Source organism: Hydra vulgaris, chromosome 01, assembly GCF_038396675.1.
Source record: "Hydra vulgaris chromosome 01, alternate assembly HydraT2T_AEP".
Classification (NCBI taxonomy): Eukaryota; Metazoa; Cnidaria; class Hydrozoa; order Anthoathecata; family Hydridae; genus Hydra; species Hydra vulgaris.
This window is the reverse complement of record NC_088920.1, coordinates 55427364-55447500: the sequence shown is the minus strand read 5'-3', so window position 1 is coordinate 55447500 and position 20137 is coordinate 55427364. Positions and strand designations below refer to the sequence as shown.

Genomic DNA, 20137 nt, shown 5'->3' with positions numbered 1-20137 from the left:
AATATATATATATATATATATATATTATATATATATATATATATATATATATATATATATATATATATATATAGATATATATAGATATATATAGATACATGTATATATACTGTTTTACTATATGAATATATATACTTTAAACAGATTAATTTGTTTAATATATAATTAAACAAACAAAAAATGCACAAAGAAATAAAACAAATAAGTACATACCTGTTTAAAGTATAATACTGTGATTAAAAGATAAAAAAAAAAACTACAAAAAAATTAAACAAAAAATAATCAAATCCATCATTGATGTATCTGTATTTATCATTGAACATACTTTATTATATATATATTACTATTATATATATATTTACTTTTTATTATATATTTTATATATATCTCTATAAAAAAAATTATGAAAATTAAATTACAAAGAATGAAAGCGTAGATCAAATCTTTAATATACAGTCTATTTTAAGTGTATTAAAGGTTTCTATTGTTTAATAAATGATTAATGCACAAACATAGTTGTATTTTTTTTTAAAGGCAGATACTTGTTGCTAACAAACTTGGTTTGTTGCATTTATTTGTATAACTTTAGGTCATATAATAGTTTATACAATTTTCAAACACATTTCAATCATTTAATACTATGTAGTTTATAAACATTTACAAATTATAATAAAATGAATATAATTTGTTTTTACCTATGACGTGACAGTGTTGAACAAATGTATCATTCTCACAAGTATTGTGCTCAGCTATATAAGTTAATCCAGCTGGACAAATTTCTATTTCTGTTATTCCCTTCAAGCATTTAATAAAACTATGACAGTCCCAAGGATTTCTGTAAAGACCATTTGGACGATATAGACAAAAATTTCCTACAAAATATAATATACTTAGTTTTTGAAACAGTAATTCCTATTCAATAAGAACAGGCCTCCCACCTTTATTTTTTATTTTTTTATTAGTATTGTATCACATTTTCTGCTAATTGAAAAATTTGTTTAATTTTAAAAACATAGAACATATTTTAAATTTAAAATAAAGAAATTTTTTATTAACAAAAATTAGATTTAATATTGTTTGGATTTATTTTCGAATTAAATTTAGTACAAATCTTTTTTGCATTGGTTAACCAATGCAAAAAAGATTTGTACTAAATTTACACATCCAGCTAAAATATTATCTTTAAAACTAAACATAATAAATCTATGTATACTCTAAATTACAATTAAAATATTTAATTTTAGAATCGTTAAATGTTTCCAGTCTCTTTCAATAAATTTGTCTAATTTTATATTTAGGTTAAAAATAGTTTAAAAAAAAGTAAATCAGCTTCAATCAATTTTAACAGCCAAATTGGGATTATATGACAACCAATCAAAAGGTATATTCATCATTTGATGTTTAAATGTTTGATCATTCAAACGAAAGATCTACTTTAGTTTCCATAACAGTTGCTGATTTTTGTTACCTAAATTTAAGTTTACTTGCTGATTTGGATAAGCATGTTAAATATATAAGATATTTTCTTTTATCATGCAATATATTTCACATTTGTTAAGTAAAAAAGTTCAACATAACACTATTCGATTTTTATAAAATTGTAAAAAAATTAAAGACATCATTTTATTTAGTAACATATTTCATATTAGTTTCTTAAACTTTTGTTTATTTTTCATATTTGCTTTCATAGGATTTTACTTCAGTTTTAAGTGTAATTTTATCTTTTATTTCTCATATTTTATATCTGTACATTTATTAGTTTTTTCATTTTTTTGAATTATGATTTTTTCAAAAATTAAAAAATTACTTAATATAAATTGATTAAGTCAATATAAATTTCGTTCTTTTATCAACATTTTTTTAAAAACATTACAAATAACATCCTTCAATTTGGTTTCAAATGAAAGACTCATTTGAAAGTGGGGTGATTTTAAGCTAGGACTCATATAGAATCATTTATTCCATAATTTTACGAAGAATATGAGCTATTGGAGATGATGGAAGAATGGGAGGTAAAAGCAAATATTCGCATACAACCTAGTTTTATGATTATGTTAACATTGGAAAAATGGGAGGCCTGAGTACAAGTAAATAATTTTAAATAAACTAATTTTATGATTATGCTATTTTAAAATAGTGTTTTTTATAGCTAAGCTAATTATGCTAATTATTTTATAGCTAAGCTAATTATGCCCATTTATACAACAATGTGTTTTCTTTTTTATTGTCTACCTTTATTTGTGTTTGATGGTTTATCACAAATTTTCAGTAAAGGATTATAAATTTCACTATTATTGCAATGAACAACTGCTTTGCTACCATTGATGCAGACCAAGAAAGCAAAGCAATCTCGCAAACAGTGTCTACCATCTGTTAAACCAAAACAAGATTCTTCTGAATACTTTTCATATATCAAGTTGTTGGTTTTATTACCTAAAAATTAAGCATATGTAGCTGAGTGTGGGTACATTGCCCTAGAGAAAAAGTAAAAATGAATATAATTTAGGTATGTGATATGACAAAATAAGTGAGACAAATTATAATGTAGATGACAATAAAAGGAAAATGTAAGTAAGACGAATGACAATGACAATTGAAAAAATATAAAGTGAGATATATCACAACAAAAGCTAGAATAAACATTAAAAAGTGAAACTTATATGGACTGCTGATGGTCTTTGATATTCAACTTTAAATAACCTTGGATAAAATGCTCAAATTCTACAATTTTTAGATTCTATGTTAAAATTACAGAGTAAACAAACAGAGATATTTTGTGTTGACAAAACAAAAACAAGTAACAACAAGAACTTATGAGCACATATAAACTTTTTAAACAGACAATGTTAATAAAAACAGCATTGATAAAGTAAAAATGATTCATGGATCAATGAGTTTGATTTTGATTTAACAGACAAAAAAACTATTACCAACTAGCTAATTATAATTTTAAACATATAATATAAACACATATACTTTTTACTGCAAATTTAAATACACAGTATGCCTCACAAAAAACTACTAAAATAGGTATAGAAAAGAGTTCTAATACATGTATTAACTAAAGTTTAAGGGAAAAGTTTAGTAGGCAGTATCAATATGCAAAGGAGATCTTTTTACAACATAAAAATTATTTGTGAAAATTTACAGTTAAACTCAAATAGTTCAAACTCACATAATTCAAAAAATCATTTAAATCAAACAAATTTATTTATCAGGAATTATTAGTGAAAAGTTTTCTTCTATATTATACTATAGTAAAGTTGAATTCCAATATTTGAATGCTTCAATATATTTGAGTCTTTTGTTTGAGGTCATTTTGTTTTTGGCAGACACAAATAAAATGCCCGCAAAAAAGACATATAATAAAAATTACATTTAAAGCAAAGTAAAATGCATTAAAAAAAAACAACAAAAAGCCATAACAAATAAAAAGCCATAACAAATAAAAAGCCATAACAAATAAAAAGCCATAACAAATAAAAAGCCATAACAAACAAAAAGCCATAACAAATAAAAAGCCATAACAAATAAAAAGCCATAACAAATAAAAAGCCATAACAAATAAAAAGCCATAACAAATAAAAAGCCATAACAAATAAAAAGCCATAACAAACAAAAAGCCATAACAAATAAAAATGTGGCAAACCAATTTTAGCACTTCTGGGAGTCCCCATGCTACTTAGAAAGAAAGCAAAAAAAAGATCTTTGATGATTTTTAAAATTAGACTTTAGAGTTTACCATCTTTTTTTAGACATTTCATTACTTTAAAGGAAGTCTCTGAAGAGTGTGAAAAATTACCAAGAACAAGATTGCACCTTAGGAAGAAACAACTTTAAACAATAACTAACAATATTAGCTAGATACAAACTATAAATTTAAATAAAATAAAAATAAGATAGATACAAACTAAAAGCATAATTTGATACAAAAGACTATAATTAAAGATTTGCATAATTTTCAATTAAAGATTTGCATAATTCTATAATTAAAAATTTAAACGATGCATAATTATATTAATTAATTTATAAATTAAATAATGGATTTTCAATGGTATCTTCCACAAAGCATTGCCATCATAATCTTTTCACTTTTAAGATAAACAGTGTTCAGGTGAAAAATCCAGGAATAAAAACAAATAATTTACAATTTTTACCAACAAATCTACCTCCTCTACTCAGCCCATGGTTCAGGTGGTTATCGGGTATGTTTGCTTAAGAAATGTGCTATAAATGACCATGATGACCTGCTTGAAAAGATGATATATAACAGTGAGGACAATAATGATGTAAAAGAGTTAAAGTTTGACCTAGAGCAACTTTGCAGACCAGACTTGGCTGCTGAAAACCTAGATTCTGATGCACTTGTTGATTTTAATAGAGAATTATCAACCAACAAATCTGAACTATTGTTAAATTGCTAATAAATATCTATCACAACCAGATATTAGCAGTGACAAGGATGAGATTCCTGAACCCATATCACCCATATCATATTCTAACATGTGCAATATCTTAGATTTTGTTTTTTCCAATTTGACCAAACAAACCTGAACTCCTATAATTTGAAAACTCACATAATTCAAAAACTTTTTGAAACGCTTAATGAATTAGAATTACATGAGTTCAACTGTATTGTTCATTAAAGTGTATCATTTATTATTATAAACATTTTTTTGTATTATGCAACCACACAGATTTAAAATTTGATTTCAACAGTTTCTTAATTTATTCAATCTACATAACTTGTGAAGTTTTGTAAATAAATTTTTGTGATTGTGATAGTTAAGATGGTTGCAGTTACGAGTTGCTTATGGTGTTATGCAGTTACAAGTTGCTTATGGTTACGAGTTGGTGTTCCACTTTTGCTTTTGTATATTTTATGCAAAATTTTTAAAGCTTTACTTTTTTATATAAGTAAAACTTAAAAAACATAAAAAGTGAACATACAAAAATTAAAACATATTACTTACTCTCCTTAATATTGCTTACAGTAGGAAATTGAATTTTAGATATTGAATGACTATTTAGAGTATTTATAGTATTATTGACACCAGAGTTACCTAGGAATAATAAAAAATAAGAGCTAATTAAAATAAAAACTCCAAAAACATCAAAATATGACAACAAAATGTTATAAAAGTATATCAAAATCCTGGATAAAAGAAACAATTGCAAAGTTTGAAAGTTTAAAATACATTACAATATAAATATTAATTTATACCTAAAATGTAACAATAGCGAGAGTAAGATGCATTATTACAAGAGTTTGAAGAAGCATCATATCGTAAACCATCTTCACACTGCTCTTCATGCGTCCACCCTTTGATACATTGAATAAACTTTGCACAGTCCCATGGATTACGGTACGGACCATCAGGGCGATCGAAGCAAAAATTGTCTTAAAACAACAATGAATTATTAATTTACATTATTGAAAAAAAATTTTCTGTTGTCACTTAAACATTCAGATGAAAACTCTCAGAAAAATAGAGTAAAGCACAAATATGTACAAGTATATGAAACTTATTCATCCTTTCATCCTTTATAATACTTTTTGCACAGAACACTGTGTTTTTCAATCACAGTGAAGATAAAACAACAAATCAGTGATTTTCAACAAAAGATCAAAATTACAAATTTATCTTAAAACTTATATCTTAACGCTTAATAATTTTTCTTGCAAACAGAAAAAAATTCACCTTTTGTTACTTGATAACTTGGTACACATTTCTTAACTCCATTATGATATAATTCATTAGGAGGACATGTCATTACAGTTTTTGATCCATTGTTGCAAACCATAAAAGCAAAGCAGTCTCTGACACAATGTCTACCATCTTCAAGATTTTTGCAAGTCTCTTCTTGATTTGAGTAATCAGCAACTGAATAAATTTTTAAAAAAATGTGTATTAAAAAAGATATGTAAATGTGTTTAAAAAAGATATGTAAATGAAAAAGAAACCTATTCACAACTATGATTTTCAATTTAAACCCGCCATTTTGAAACTTTTTATCTTAACAGTTAGTTTGAAAATTTAAATTGATGTGTAAATTATATTTTTTATAATATAATAATTATAAAAATCATAAAAATTATACTTTTTTTATTCATCTACTCCTATGTTTTATTTCCATAGAAATATTTATTTCTTATAAAAATCTCTATGCTTTAAAACAATTTAAAATCAACATTAAAATAATTAAAAATTTCAACAAGTTAAAATTGACCCGAAAAAAAATTGTTTTTTTATGTTGATTTTAAAATGTTTTAATCAATAGACTTGAGTCCTTGAGTTTAAAATGATAGGTTCAATTATATAAATGATAGAAATTTTTTATTTGTTTCTTAGACTACAACAATTTTCTTTTTTTTTTCAAGTCTTTATTTCAATTGATGCTATTTATTCTAATTTATGCTAATTATTCTATGATGTTTGTGCATTTTGTTGACAAAAACACTAAAAAACTAAAAGAACTATTAAAAAAACTTTTTCTGGTAAATATTACAATACATGAGTACTCAAAAAAAAAACTATTGAAAAGCAAAAGATTTGCCAATAATGCTAAGTTCGTCCCATATTACATTTAAATAACATAGTAAAATCAGATATATTTTATTACAATTATATATTACAATTAAATCAGGTATACATGATATTATTTATTTATAGAAAATTGGTGTTTTTATAAGAACTTATATGAAAAACATTGAAGTGTGCAACTATTTTACATTGACGTACGCAAAAAAAAAAATTTATTATTCAATTACTTGATTTAGTTTTGCAGAAAATTATGACTTGAAAACATAAAAAAACAAAAAGTGAACAAAAATATATCTTAGCCAATAGTATAAGATTACAAATCAAATTACCAAGTAAATTTAAACTAATAAGAAAAAGTTTAAAAATCAAATTGCAGAGCCTATATAAGAAAAAAGATGTTTATAAAAATTAATGTATAGTGATTAAATTATCTTTAAAAACTATATTTAACATAGCTATTTATAATAATAATACAATACTATGCAACCATAAATTCACAAAAATTGACTTTTTCAAAAACCAAATTTGGTAATAACTGGTAATGTTGATAAAAAAGCTTCATGAGAGATCCCTGGTTGAATAGTCCTTAAGCTTTTAGCTTCTCAGATTATAACAGAGAAAGTTAAATATTCCCCAAGATGCTTGTAATTTTGGAAGCAAAACTCTATTTCAAAAAAAAATTTTATTTAGGTCTGCACTTCGAAGTACAGCTAAAACTTTTTAAAACAAGAAGAGACACAAGAAGTAGATAAAAATAAGACAAACATTTCCCATTACTTCTTAAAGATGGGTTAATGTTCTTTTTTGATATCTTGGTCTTAACTCCAGTTATTGCCTTATTAATATGCTTAATACATATTTTATTTTTTGTGCCAGTATAATAGACACATTAAAGGTTTTGGAAATACTCTTGTCCATATTACGATTACATCATCTTTCTTACCAGTGTTGCCAACACTGGTGTTAATACTACTGCAAATAACACTGTTGGTTGCTGTAGCTACAGCAACGACTGCTACAGCAACCAACAGTGTTGGTTGCTAAAGTATCACACAGCAAATACTTGGTCTGGAATGTTGAAACATTTTAAAAGGTTTTGAATCACTAAAGCTTGATACGGTGCTTTAACTATATTACTTTGAATAACTAAGAGATCATTCTTTTATCAAAATTTAGGACTTGTAACAGACACAGGAATTCTATTTCTTGTAATTGTTTTTCTTGATTTCTTTTTGTAAACAAATAACTAGTTGCTCATCAAAGTAAAGGACAAGATTTTTTTGATCTTATTTTTAATCAATTTATCTTGATATAACTCATAGTCAAGCTATTATCTGAGAAAGTTTTAAACTAAACTTTTTGACACAAATATTATCGAAATATCGTATAGCAACACCTAAAAATAAAACCTTTTTAGTAGTCCTTGGGGAAAATAAGTTATTGACATTTTCCCATAATATTGAATTTTACTTTATGTTTTAACATTAAATGTATGCTAATACCAAATTAAAGATGAATTTGACTTTAAATTTTGACTAATTTAAAGCTTGACGTTATAAATTAAAATATTAAATATATAATCTGGTCTGTAAACTATACTTAAAATATCATCGCAAATTTATTGAAAAATTAGAGGTATGGTTTGTGGAATAAATGTTTAAAAATTAAACATTTTCATTGTTTTAGTGACATTTCTTGTTGTATGTAAAATTATAATAAGTTATAAAACATAAAAACAGCAGCAAACTAATGTTCTTTTAAGTTTTAAGTGATATTTAAATGATATTATCCTTACTATTAAAATATTCTTTTTTCTTTTCGTTATTACTACATTTATCATTAGTATTTTTATTTTTTTATTTTTTTTTTAATTATTATAACCTGCAAATTATGATTTCTACATATTTATTTTTAATGTATATTCTATGTGCTTTATTTTATGTGTTTATGTTCCATGTGTTTTAATGAATTTCTTTGTGCATATTGTTAGTTATATTATATTTGAAAATTGGTGTCACTCCTCTGATCAGATTTCTGTATGAGTGACACCATCCTTTTAAATTATTACCTTATTATTATAAATAATTTTATGCTTATAACTGCCATTGTTATATTTATTATTATTTTAATTGTAATTATTGTAAACATACTTAGCATTGCTATTACTAAAATTTGTATTAATTTTGTTATCTTATATTATTATTATTGTTATTATTGTTATTATTGTCACTAATTAGATCACGAGGCATTTGGCTACCTTAAGGTGGCTCATATAGAAAAAATACTCAATTAAAAAAAAAAATTTTAATTTTTTTTTAATATACCATTTGATTCGAAATTTATAATTCTTTCAGAAAATATACACATTTTGCATAAAATACTTACTAATATTACCTTACTTAAACTTTTTTATTGGTCAGTTTCATTTTTTTGCTAATAATTTCTATTTATCGGAAAACTTTGGTCATGATTTTCATAGCTTTTTAATTTTATTCTTTTTTTGAACTTCAAAACATGATATCTCGAGATTAAGAAAAGTTTTTTGGCTGAAATTTTTAGTGTATTTTCCTTAATCATTAAGATTTCAGATGTACTAAAATGATCAACTAAGAATAGTTTTATCAATTTTTATAACACAACACCCGTTTTTTATTACGTAAAAAATTGTGATTTTTTTAAGTATTGCTATTTTTTTATTCTTTTAGTAGAAATAACTATTTTTTAGAAAAAAAAACTATTTTTTAGAAAAAAAAAAAATTTTTTAGAAAAAAAAACTATTTTTTAGAAAAAAAAAACTATTTTTTAGAAAAAACTATTTTTTTATTCTTTTAGTAGAAATGAATGAAAATAATGTAATGAAGCTATAACCAAAAGGTTTTTGAGTTTAAACCAAAATTAATCAAGAAACATTGTTTTGAATTTTTTCAAATTTGCGTTTTTTCCCTCTTATTTTGTTGAAAGTTGCCTAAAATATAATTCATCTACAGTTTTTTTGATGAAATTTGAGTTTCTTATATCATCAAAAATAAATAAAAATATACATGAACCGTTGCAATTTATTATATTAAGAAATTCTTTTTTTCTATATGAGCCACCTTAAGAGAGTCATAGTTACTCCCGCCGTTTACCCGCGCTTCGTTGAATTTCTTCACTTTGACATTCAGAGCACTGGGCAGAAATCACATTGCGTCAACACGCGATGGCGCCTTCGCAATGCTTTGTTTTAATTAGACAGTCGGATTCCCCTGGATCGTGCCAGTTCTAAGTCGATTGTCAATCGCCTGCCAAACTGCTCTCGCGAGCAAAGCTGGGCCAATCCACGAGCGGTTCCTTCCCATTCCAGCCCACAGCCCCCTGCGACGTGAGCCGACGAAACTCGTTGCCAAGCAACGAGTTTCGTCGAAAATCTGACGAAAATGAACTAAACGTTGTAGTCACAATCCAGACGTAAACCAAAAACATGTTGATTTTTAAGTGCTTTTATTGTGGAAACTTTTCCGTTTCCGAAACCATTAATAAAAAAGTGGTATTTTTATGGAGTTTCAGTAATAGTAATAGTAAATTTCACGGAATAGAATCTGAAAAAAATTCAGTTTGAATTTATTATGAAATTATTAAGAATAATGAAGCTTTTTTTATGACTGTTTAATTTTTAAGTGATAATAGTTTTATCAGTAGAAATCTTTGAATTTGGTATAAGGGCTATAAATTAAATCTAAATTTTCATTCAATCACACTATAACCTTATGCAGGTAATATATATTATATATAATACCCGTACTGTGAGAGGGTGAGAGAAAAAGGAGGCGTCGGGTGCAATTGACCCGCTCTTTTTTTACTAAATTCTCTTGTTTCATGCGTGTTTTCTACTAAAGCTGATCAAAATTTTTATTTGTCATTGAAACTGCCTTTTTTTTGTTCCAAAAAAGTGCACCCTTTAAAAAAATTTTTATTGATACCTTATTGATATTTATTGATATATAGCATTTATACTATATAAAATATCAAATTAAACTCATTTTTAAAAGTTGAATGTTAAACATTCTTTATTTCACATTAAATTATAGGTAAGCTGTTTTGTTTGGTTAGGTTATCCTGCTATTGGTAACATGTAATCCAGTGCAACCTGCTTCATGTCCTGCATCCTTGTAGGATACGCATTTTAGGCAAGGGCTAGAAGATGCCAACTTAAAACACCTCCTGCCTTAGGGCTCTTGGTTGAGTAAAGACTTTAGATGGCGTCCTAATAAAAATACCTATCTTGAGCAGACGTTAAATGAATCCAGCAATTGTCTTGTAAAAGACCTCCTACGCAAAAACTTAGGAGGTCTTTTTCAACTATCTGTTGACCAGCTTGTAGTCAGGTTTCCTCAATTCTGTTGTAGCTCTTAGAGATGCCTTTCTTTTTGTTTTATACCAAGCCCTCTCTCTTTATTCATTAGCCAATATCGTTATTGTTATTGCAAGCGTTAAGGCCCACAACTTTTGCCTTTCTCAATTTCTAACATAAATAGTCAACTTTCCAACTCACTTTCAAGACGATCCGAATGATTTACCTTTTCTATTTGAATTACATCTTGTTTCTGATCCTATTCAGGGCTCAGTTTCTCCAAATTCACCCTGAGGTTCTTTTGATCACCGTTTGATCTCTCTAAAACTATTATCTCATTCTTCTTCACCATCTGAATCCCTTTATCATTGTACCTCTTAAAATTACCTAAAAGCTGACTAGGACATTTTTCCGTGATTTTCTTTGTGATGACCCTTGTGATGACCCTTTGTGATGACCCTTTGTGATGACCCTTGTGATGACCCTTTGTGATGACCCTTGGTTAGAAATCTTTTGTCTTCCTACTTACACATTTGTTTCTTACGTAACTTCTTGATTTCAGGCTGGCGTGGAATCTTTTATTCCCTTTCAACAATTTTAAGTCAAGCCTCATTCTTCTCTATAGTTTTCCTCTCGTTGTGCTGCTGCAATTTCCAATTGTAACCATTACTTTTCATATCTACCAGAAAACAGACGTCTGTTTACTATTGCTAGAAACCGTTGTAAAAAAGTTTTGTCTAACGCCAAGCCCTGCTACTCTCAGGTCACAAAATCTCGTATTTCATCTCAAAAATTACTCTCGTGACTTCTAGGGAATTTTTAACAATATCTATAATAAGGGCAAATCTGTTATTCAACCTCTCTTGTATGGTTCATGTTTTGTAAGCTCACCTAAAGACAAAGAATTGTTTGTTAAGAATGTCTAATCAATATCATCTCTTGATTCGCGTTCTACCTTGTATAGCCGACAAGCATGTTAATCCATTGCTTCACCTTCGTATCACTCCAGTTTCTGTATCTCTTATGATTTCCTGCTTAGACTCTTCTACAGCTTGTGATCAAGACAACCTGTTATTGTCTTGCAGAAGTATTCTCCTGCTGATTTGTTAACGGTAATAACTGGTTTTATTGCGCATTAGATGTGGAGAGGCTAAGGCTAGCGCTCTAAACATTCCTAAAGCTTTTGATAAAGTTTGACCTGCTGATCTTAGCCATAAGCTCTCTTCTTACGGTGTTTTTGGCAGCATCTTTAAGATTATTGAATCCTTTCTACCAATGGTAGTATAAAAGTTGTCCTCGATGGACAGCACTCTTTTTCATATCCTGTAACTTCAGGGGTTTCTCAAGGTTCTATCTTTGGCCCTATACTCTTTTTAAATTACAATAATGATCTCCCAGAAATTCTCACACCTAAGGGTGGCATTGTTCGTTGATGATACTGCCATTTATTCTTGTCTTGAAGAATAAAAATCTAACACTTTTGATTGCTTGAAGGGGGCATTTGAGCTTGAAAAGGATCTCACTTCTGTTCTAGCATTGGGCTCTCAGTGGCTGATGAACCTTAACTCAGATAAAACTCAATTTTTTCAGCCAATTGTTATCGCAATAATTTAGATCTTCCAATATTTATGAACGGTGATGTCCTCGATGAGTCATCTACCCTTCATCTTCTAGGATTAGCTCTTACTTCCAATCATTCTTGGAAACCGTATATTAAATTGATTGCAAAATTAGCATCTGCTAAGGTTGCATCTCTTTATCGAGCTCGACACTTTCTTACTCAGGATTCTATTATTTATCTCTATAAATCTTAAATCTGTCCTCATATGAAATCATGTTGCCACACCTGGGGCGAATCTTCCAATGATACCCTTTCTCTTTTAGACAAGGTGCAAAAACGCATTGTAAACATAGTTGAACCTGCTCTTGCAGCAAACCTCCAACCATTATCACATTGTGGTAATGTTGCTTCTCTTTTTCTTTTCTATAAATGCTATAATTGGCACTGCTCTAAAGAGCTAGCGTTTCTTTTGCCATCTACCGAAATTCATTCTCGTGTTACTAATCATTCAATTAAGTCTCATTCTTTTACTATGACTGTTCCTAAGTGCTCCAAAAACTCTTATAGTCTAGTGTCTTTCCTCGAAAATTGGTTCTTTGGAATTCTCTTCCTTCGTCCTAATTTATATAATTTGCAATCTTTTAAGTAGCCTCTTTATCGTTTTCTTGCTTTATAAACTTCATCTTTTCTTTTCCACTAACTCTAATAGTGATTGCTTGCAGCCTTGTTGGAAGTGAAAATTGTTTTTAAAAAAACTCAATTAATTTTAACTCAATAGTCCTATTATTCATTTTATTTTTTCTTTGAGGGTTTTAGTAACGTTATATTATGCACCTTTTCTATCGCTTTCACGCTCTATTAGATTTTTATCAGGTATATCGTTGAATATTAAAATTCAGTTGATTTTTTTAGACCTGTTATATGATATTTATAGACGCAATTAACTCAAATTAGTTTGGAGAATCGCCAACATTAATTTTTTTGTATTTTTCATAATCTTTCAAAATTTGAAAAAAATTTTGATAGCACAATTTTTTGAGATGCGTTTTTCTGCTTGATTAATATAAGTATTTTTATTATAAAATATCAATTTTGAATTAGTTATGACTTATTTTTTCTTTCTTTTTTTTTTTTTTAATAAAATATTTCATGATATTATCGAGTCGATAGTATAGTTAACTGAAATATTTATTAAAAAATCTATTATTGAAAATTATTCATCGAGTCGACAATATCTTCAAGATGATTAATTTTTAATATTAGGTTTAATTTTTAGCTATCAAACCAAGTTGTTTGCTGATAAATTTTTTTGTTTTACGAATAGTTTTATACTTTACGCATTTATTTTTTTATTTTACGCATTGAATTACAATAATCCTGGTGGTATCTTTTACGAGTTTGCTTTCTCATAATAACTGTGCCACTTGTGAGGGTGCTTGTCTTTGAATATTAGGTGTTACAAAAATAAATAAAAAGTTTATATTTAAAGTTTAAAATTACAAATAGCTAAGCAGTAAGTGTTTATATACTCACAAACAAAACACTGAACTAACAAAAATCGCTTAAATTTTTTACAATACTTTGAAACTAGGATTTTGAGAGGAAAATACATTTTTAACAGAAATTAATCCTCTCAAGTTTCCTCTCTCTTTAAACATTTGAAATTTAAAATCTACACTTCTTAGAAAATATTTATAAAACATTTTTATAGAAATGAACGATAGAATTAAAAATAGAAGAATGAGAAATATATATATATTTTTTTGGTGGACTTGTTTAAAATCAAAATACATTTTTGTATACAGTGCGAATATACGTGTTATAAGAGTTTTCAATTTAAATATAATGATGGTCAGCCAATCCAATATTTATCATCTTCTTATAATTTCATAAAAACTTTATTTCAAAATTATAAAAACTTGTAAAATTTTTAATCCACTCTATACCAAATCGCATAGCTCGCTTTTTAAAAATAAATTAGAACAGTTAACCAGATTTTTATATAACATTTTATTCCTCCCAAAACTAATTACTACATTATCAAATTATAAAAGTCTATAAAAACTGAAATTGTTTCTTACCCAGACCTTGTGGCGCAATTCCAATTAATTTTAAACTTAAAATTAAAACGCAAATAAGTATCATTTTATGCCATATTAATTTCTTTTAATAATTTATGCTAATTAATTAAACTTATTTCATTAAAGTTTTTAATTTAATTAGCAGCATTACTTTTCATTCTTTACTAAATTACAATTTGCGTTTCCTTTTTTTACATAGCTTTTTAGACTGTTTGCGCTTGCACTTTTGCTGTTAGAAAACATACCGAAAGTGCAAGCTATGCCTGCATTAGAGAACTGACATAACATTCAGCTGCATCGAAATGAATGATAAATTATTTTTGTTGTGGCACGAAATATCAACAGCTTTCTTTCTATATTGTAAACTAACTATAATTGTTACCAGTCCATTTGTAGTTTAAATAGATTTGTAGTATAATTATTTTTTTAATTTAAATGCATCGGTAACAACAATGCTTATTCACATTTTATCTTTGTTCAACATGTTTCACATTTTGTGTTGTTTTTATCAGACTTTTGTTGATAGAAATGTTTGCCGTTGATAAATTATTTTGCACACAAATGAATTATTTGAAAAAAAAAATCTAAAATAAAATAATGCCAAACAAAGATAAAAAAATCGGTTCAAGAAAAATAAGCGAAATGAGAACAATCTCTCTTGAGAGTTTCAAAACAATGTCAATAGAAACCAAAAATTGAGTATGGAGGGGGGAAGAGTATTCTAGATTGCAAGTATGTGTGATACTTATTTCTTCTTTTATTAATTAACCAAGAATTGATCTTGTTTATTGTTGATCTTTTTATCTTGTATCTTTATCTGACTTGTATCGAAAAAAAAAAAGAATTGGTCATTTTGATTTTTGCAATATGTAACACTTCTTTTACAATATTTTTAAAACATTAAAACAGTTAATTTAATTAAAATATTTCATTAAAATTTTGGATCTATTATTTGGCCAAAAAAGAACTTTTTTTTTTGCTAAATAATACATCCATAAATAAATCTAATTAAATTAGTTACTATGGACTGGATAACTAAACCTATTAACTAATGGTCATAAAGGGAATTAAGGTGTTTAAAATTAGACCTTAAAAATTGATAAAGTTTACGTATTAAGTGGTTAACAATTAAAAGAGTTTAGGTGCAAAAAAGTTTGCACCCAAACTCTTTTAATTGTTCTGCGTTAATTTTTTTTTTTTTTGTAAATGTAGACCTGGAAAGTTTAAATCCAATTAAAAAAGACAATAGTCATGTTGTGACAAACTTGTGTTTCATTTATTAATTTTTATTTTATTTTCATAGTTGGATTGCCAGAATCGGGAAGTCGTAAAGGTATCACATAAAAGTTTCACGAGGTTAGAATTATCTCCACTTTTTGAAAAGTTTGAGTTATTAATTGTGGTATATATCTCAAAATAAAGATTTTCGACTGTATACAAAATTAAAATGAAAACGTTGCGATAAATATATGACAATAACAATTTTTATTATGCCGTCTCTTTAAGTTTTTATTTTTTAAATAGTTAATCTCAAAACTCAAAAACATGGTAGTTACCTGAATTATGAACATCTTTAAGTCAAATCCAGATCTAATAAAAACATGTGCTATAATTTTCCATTTTTGACTGGCTAAGGCTGGCTGAGCCGCCGATGGTCTATACAAACGTTGTTATTTAGGATATCAAGTTCTCTAAAAAATACATCTGCAATTATTATCACAATATATTAATCGTAAAATATTAATCGTATTCATAAATTACAATTAAAAATCAAACTATCAAAGAAAAATGAATAAATTAAAAACAAATTATGCTAAGACATTGTTATTGAATTGGGATCGCTTTTCTGTTTGTTTTTTTGCAACTTTTGCGGAATACCAGTCTTGAGCCAACAACTTGATAATTTATTTTTTGATTGATTGAAATTTAAGATTAGATTAAGATTGAAATTTAAAAAACTTAACCATGCGTATCTATTTTATTTATATTTTAGTGGACATTTGATGTTTTTTTTTTTGGGAGTAACTTTATGCTTATATTTTAAAGCAATGGCCTAATCTTAAACGCGTTATGTCCCTAGTTTTTGTCAACTCAATGCTACTAAGACAACGAACCAGGTTTTATTTAATGAAAGCTGTAAATATTCTTAGTGTTTTGTTTAAGCTGAATTCAACATTTTTGGTCCTGCTGGAGAGATGGAAACGTTGTTTTACCTTTTTTTTTTATTGCACTGTTTAAATCATAAGTAACAACCAATCGATTGTTATGTCCATAACTTATACAAATTTTAATTAAATAAAACCATCTTAGTTTCTTTTTTAAAGTGTTTTAATGTTCTTTGTCTTCGTAGGATTGTGTAAACATTTTATGAAAACAACTAGTTTGCAAAACAAATTTTAAGGTATAAAATAAAAAATATTGCTAATATCAGAAATTTGTTTAATCAACTTATATCTACGGCATCTTTTTGTCAAAAATATTATTTTATTTGCGTTGATGGTATTTTATTACGACGTCAATGTTTATTTTATAACTATCTATTACTATGAGGAAACCATTTATTATTTTGAGAGGGAAATTTCGAAACTAAACAAAGTATTATAAGATTGTAACTTTCCTTTGGTTAAACGAATTTTTTTTTTTTTTGTTATTTGGGTGTTCAAAGAAGTCTTAAAGACCTTATCATAGAGAAAAGCAGAGTTGCAATTAACCAGCAAGTTCACGCCTCCTTTCTTACCATTGTTGTATATATGGCCAGAGCCAGTTTCGAACCACGGTTTTCCAATTATAAATCCAGTCCTCTAACCACTACAGCACGGTGAATGAGAAAATGTTAGTATAAATGAGAAGTTGAAAAAGGTTTGCATGAATGAGAAATGAACGCTTTTAAATTTGTTTAAACCGTTTGCATAAATGATATGTAGAATATTTTTAAATTTTTTTGAAATAACATTAGTCTGGTTTTGTAAAGCATACTACAGTTGTTTGTTATATTAGTATTTAAAAAGTCTATGTGCGTTTTCCATGAACTATTCTTACCAATAAATATCTCTAGAAATTTATTTCCTTAGTTCTCTATTTTGAAAATTTGATTTTTTTATTCAATGAAAACCAATAAAAACTTCAATTATTTTCTATTTTTGTTTAGCTAAAAGCTCTGAAACCAGAATAAAGCAAGACTTGTGTATATTTCAATTTAGGTAACGTAATTAACAGTGAAGTAATTAACAGGGTAGCGTAATCAACTTTTGATTGTTTAATAAAAAATTGCTAAATTAAAATTTTTTTTAGAAGATTTTTGTAACAAACATTAATAATGTTTTTTGTTTTTTTATATTTTATTATATATTTGCATAAAACAAAACATACATGTCTCCAGTTTATATACAAAATCACACAAAAATAAATTACACCACACATATTTACAATATCAAAAGAAATTTAAAAATCCTGTTTGCACATGCACTTGACAGTGGGTTGAAATAATGAATTTAATAAAAAATCGTTGTTTATACTTAAAGTTCTGGCTACTCAATGTACTTATGGGCAGCTTCGTAAAATACGCGATTTTCAAAAGCTTTAAAAAATCCATAAGTTAAACTTATATTTTGCCATGTTCCAAATATAATACTTAAAAATCTTGTAACGAATCTTATTAAATCAGCTCCTCTTAAATTTCATTGTGCAAGTAAAAATTTAAGTAAAATTAAAATTTTTGAATATTTCAATTTGGAGGAGATGTTGTTAAAAACGTTTATATTTGTCTGTTTTGTTCAATAAGGGAAAGTTTTACCTTGCCATTCTTTCCATACTAATGTTCGTGTTTGTAACTCATATTCAGAGCCGGCGCGAGTAGATGTCACGTGAGGGGGGGAGGGTGCAAATACAATTTTTGCCGACTAAAAAAAAAATAAGATCCTTGTTTTATATATATATATATATATATATATATATATATATATATATATATATATATATATATATATATATATATATATATATATAATGGAAAATTTTTAAAAAAAAAGGAAGTCTCAATTAAATGTGTCATGTTTTTGTTTATGTAAATGACTTTCATATGACAACAAATTTTTTTCACTTTTTAATTCAAGGAAAACAAAGAGTTGGAAAAAAGGTTCTATAGTTTTGTTGTGCAATCTCTGGCATTCAAATACATGATTGTCAAATTGGTCTGTAGAATTTCCTGTTCTGCAACTGGAAATATGACCATTAGTACGGTTTCTTAAATTATTTGTTTTTCCAGTGTAAGTAGATAAACCATTACATGATAAACACTTTAAATAATAAATAACATTTTTGCTATTACAAGTAATGCGACTTTTAATATTCCAAATAGTTCCATTAGACGTCTCAAACTTATCAACTTCTTGTAAATATAATTGGCAAATTTTACAACGAATATCTTTACATTTGAATAAACCCGTTTTTTTGATAGATGAAATAGAATGAAATTTTGAAGAAGTTAGTTGTCTAAGTAAATTTGGTGGTTGTTTGTAGGCTATTACTGGATGTATATTTGAAAAAACCTCCTTTGCCCTTGCATTAGTAGATAGACTAAGTAAAAGGTTAGTTTCTGTTAAAATAGGCTGGCAGTTTAAATTGCTATAAAATGTAGTTACCAGAGGAAAAACTTCTTTGGATTTTTAAAGGTGCTGGTCCTTGTAATTTGGCATTATGAAATGCTTTTTCTATAATATTATCTGGGTAAAGACATTCTTTTAACCATAATTTTAGTTCCGTTAAACGTAGTTTTTCTGTAGCATAATCCGAGGTAAAAACAATTATTCTTTTAGCAAGATTATATGGTATATTCTTTTTTATGTGGAAAGGATGAAAACTATTGTAATTTAAATAGTCGTGGGTATTTGTTTCTTTGTAAAATATATCTGTTTTGATATGTTTATTGTTTTTAAGAATAACCGATACATCTAAAAAATTAATGACATTGTAGATATTTCCGTTTTTATTGTATTGTGTACCTAAATCAATCGTAAAATTAATTGAATTATGTAGTTCTTCTAGAGAACTTTTAAACTTGGCGATGTCTAGATTTTTTGGCCATATGTTAAAACCAGATGCATTCCAGATGCATAAATCTTCTAAATATTTACCACGATTGTTTAAAACAAGAACCACTCTATATACCTAGAAAGTTTAGATGCGATAACTTTCATTTCAATTTACCTCAAGGAGAAAATGCTATTAAAAAGTTTGATTTGCAACGCCTCAAATCAGAATGTGAAGTTCTATCAATACAAAGAGATAATTTTTCAACATCATTAAATAACGTAAATACTGAAGTGACAAACTTTATAAACAGTAATACAAAAAATGAAGCTCTAAAAGAAAAACTGATGCTCATATATGAAGAATGTAAACTTGAAGACAAAGGTCGCATTGATAAGAAATGGTCAAAAAAAACATTCTCTACAAACTCTGCTTTCTAGAAAGATCGTCTAAACATTAACTTGACGAATTCGAGAAGTCTTGATGAAAAAGAAAAGAAAAAGCATCAGAATAGTTTTTCCTCAATTGATTTTATTGATGAAAACAACACATCAGAAATTCTGTCTTCAAAAAACTGGATAAATGCAGTTCC

The 20137-nt window shown here is 26.8% G+C and overlaps 1 protein-coding gene and 1 long non-coding RNA gene across 5 annotated transcripts in view; one reads left to right on the top strand and one right to left on the bottom strand.

Annotated features, from left to right (window-relative positions):
* LOC100202000 (spore coat protein SP65) overlaps positions 1-14828 on the bottom strand; it is a 26068-nt gene extending 11240 nt beyond the window's left edge. For 2 of the 4 annotated variants that reach the window (XM_065788699.1, XM_065788700.1), the window contains exons 1-5: positions 14518-14716; positions 5703-5885; positions 5225-5401; positions 4974-5063; positions 696-872 (exon numbers count right to left, since the gene is read on the bottom strand). In XM_065788699.1, the coding sequence (XP_065644771.1) occupies positions 696-872; positions 4974-5063; positions 5225-5401; positions 5703-5885; positions 14518-14581 (691 nt within the window). In that variant the 5' untranslated portion in view covers positions 14582-14716. Of the gene's footprint in view, positions 1-695; positions 873-2232; positions 2434-4973; positions 5064-5224; positions 5402-5702; positions 5886-8939; positions 9197-14517 lie in introns of those variants that run through there. The other 2 variants (XM_065788697.1, XM_065788698.1) reach the window with 2 other exon arrangements.
* LOC136075449 (uncharacterized) lies at positions 8771-9880 on the top strand. The gene is made up of 2 exons (XR_010635953.1): positions 8771-8808; positions 9647-9880. It is a non-coding gene; the product is annotated as an uncharacterized LOC136075449 (long non-coding RNA).
* Positions 14829-20137: the final 5309 nt, after the last annotated feature.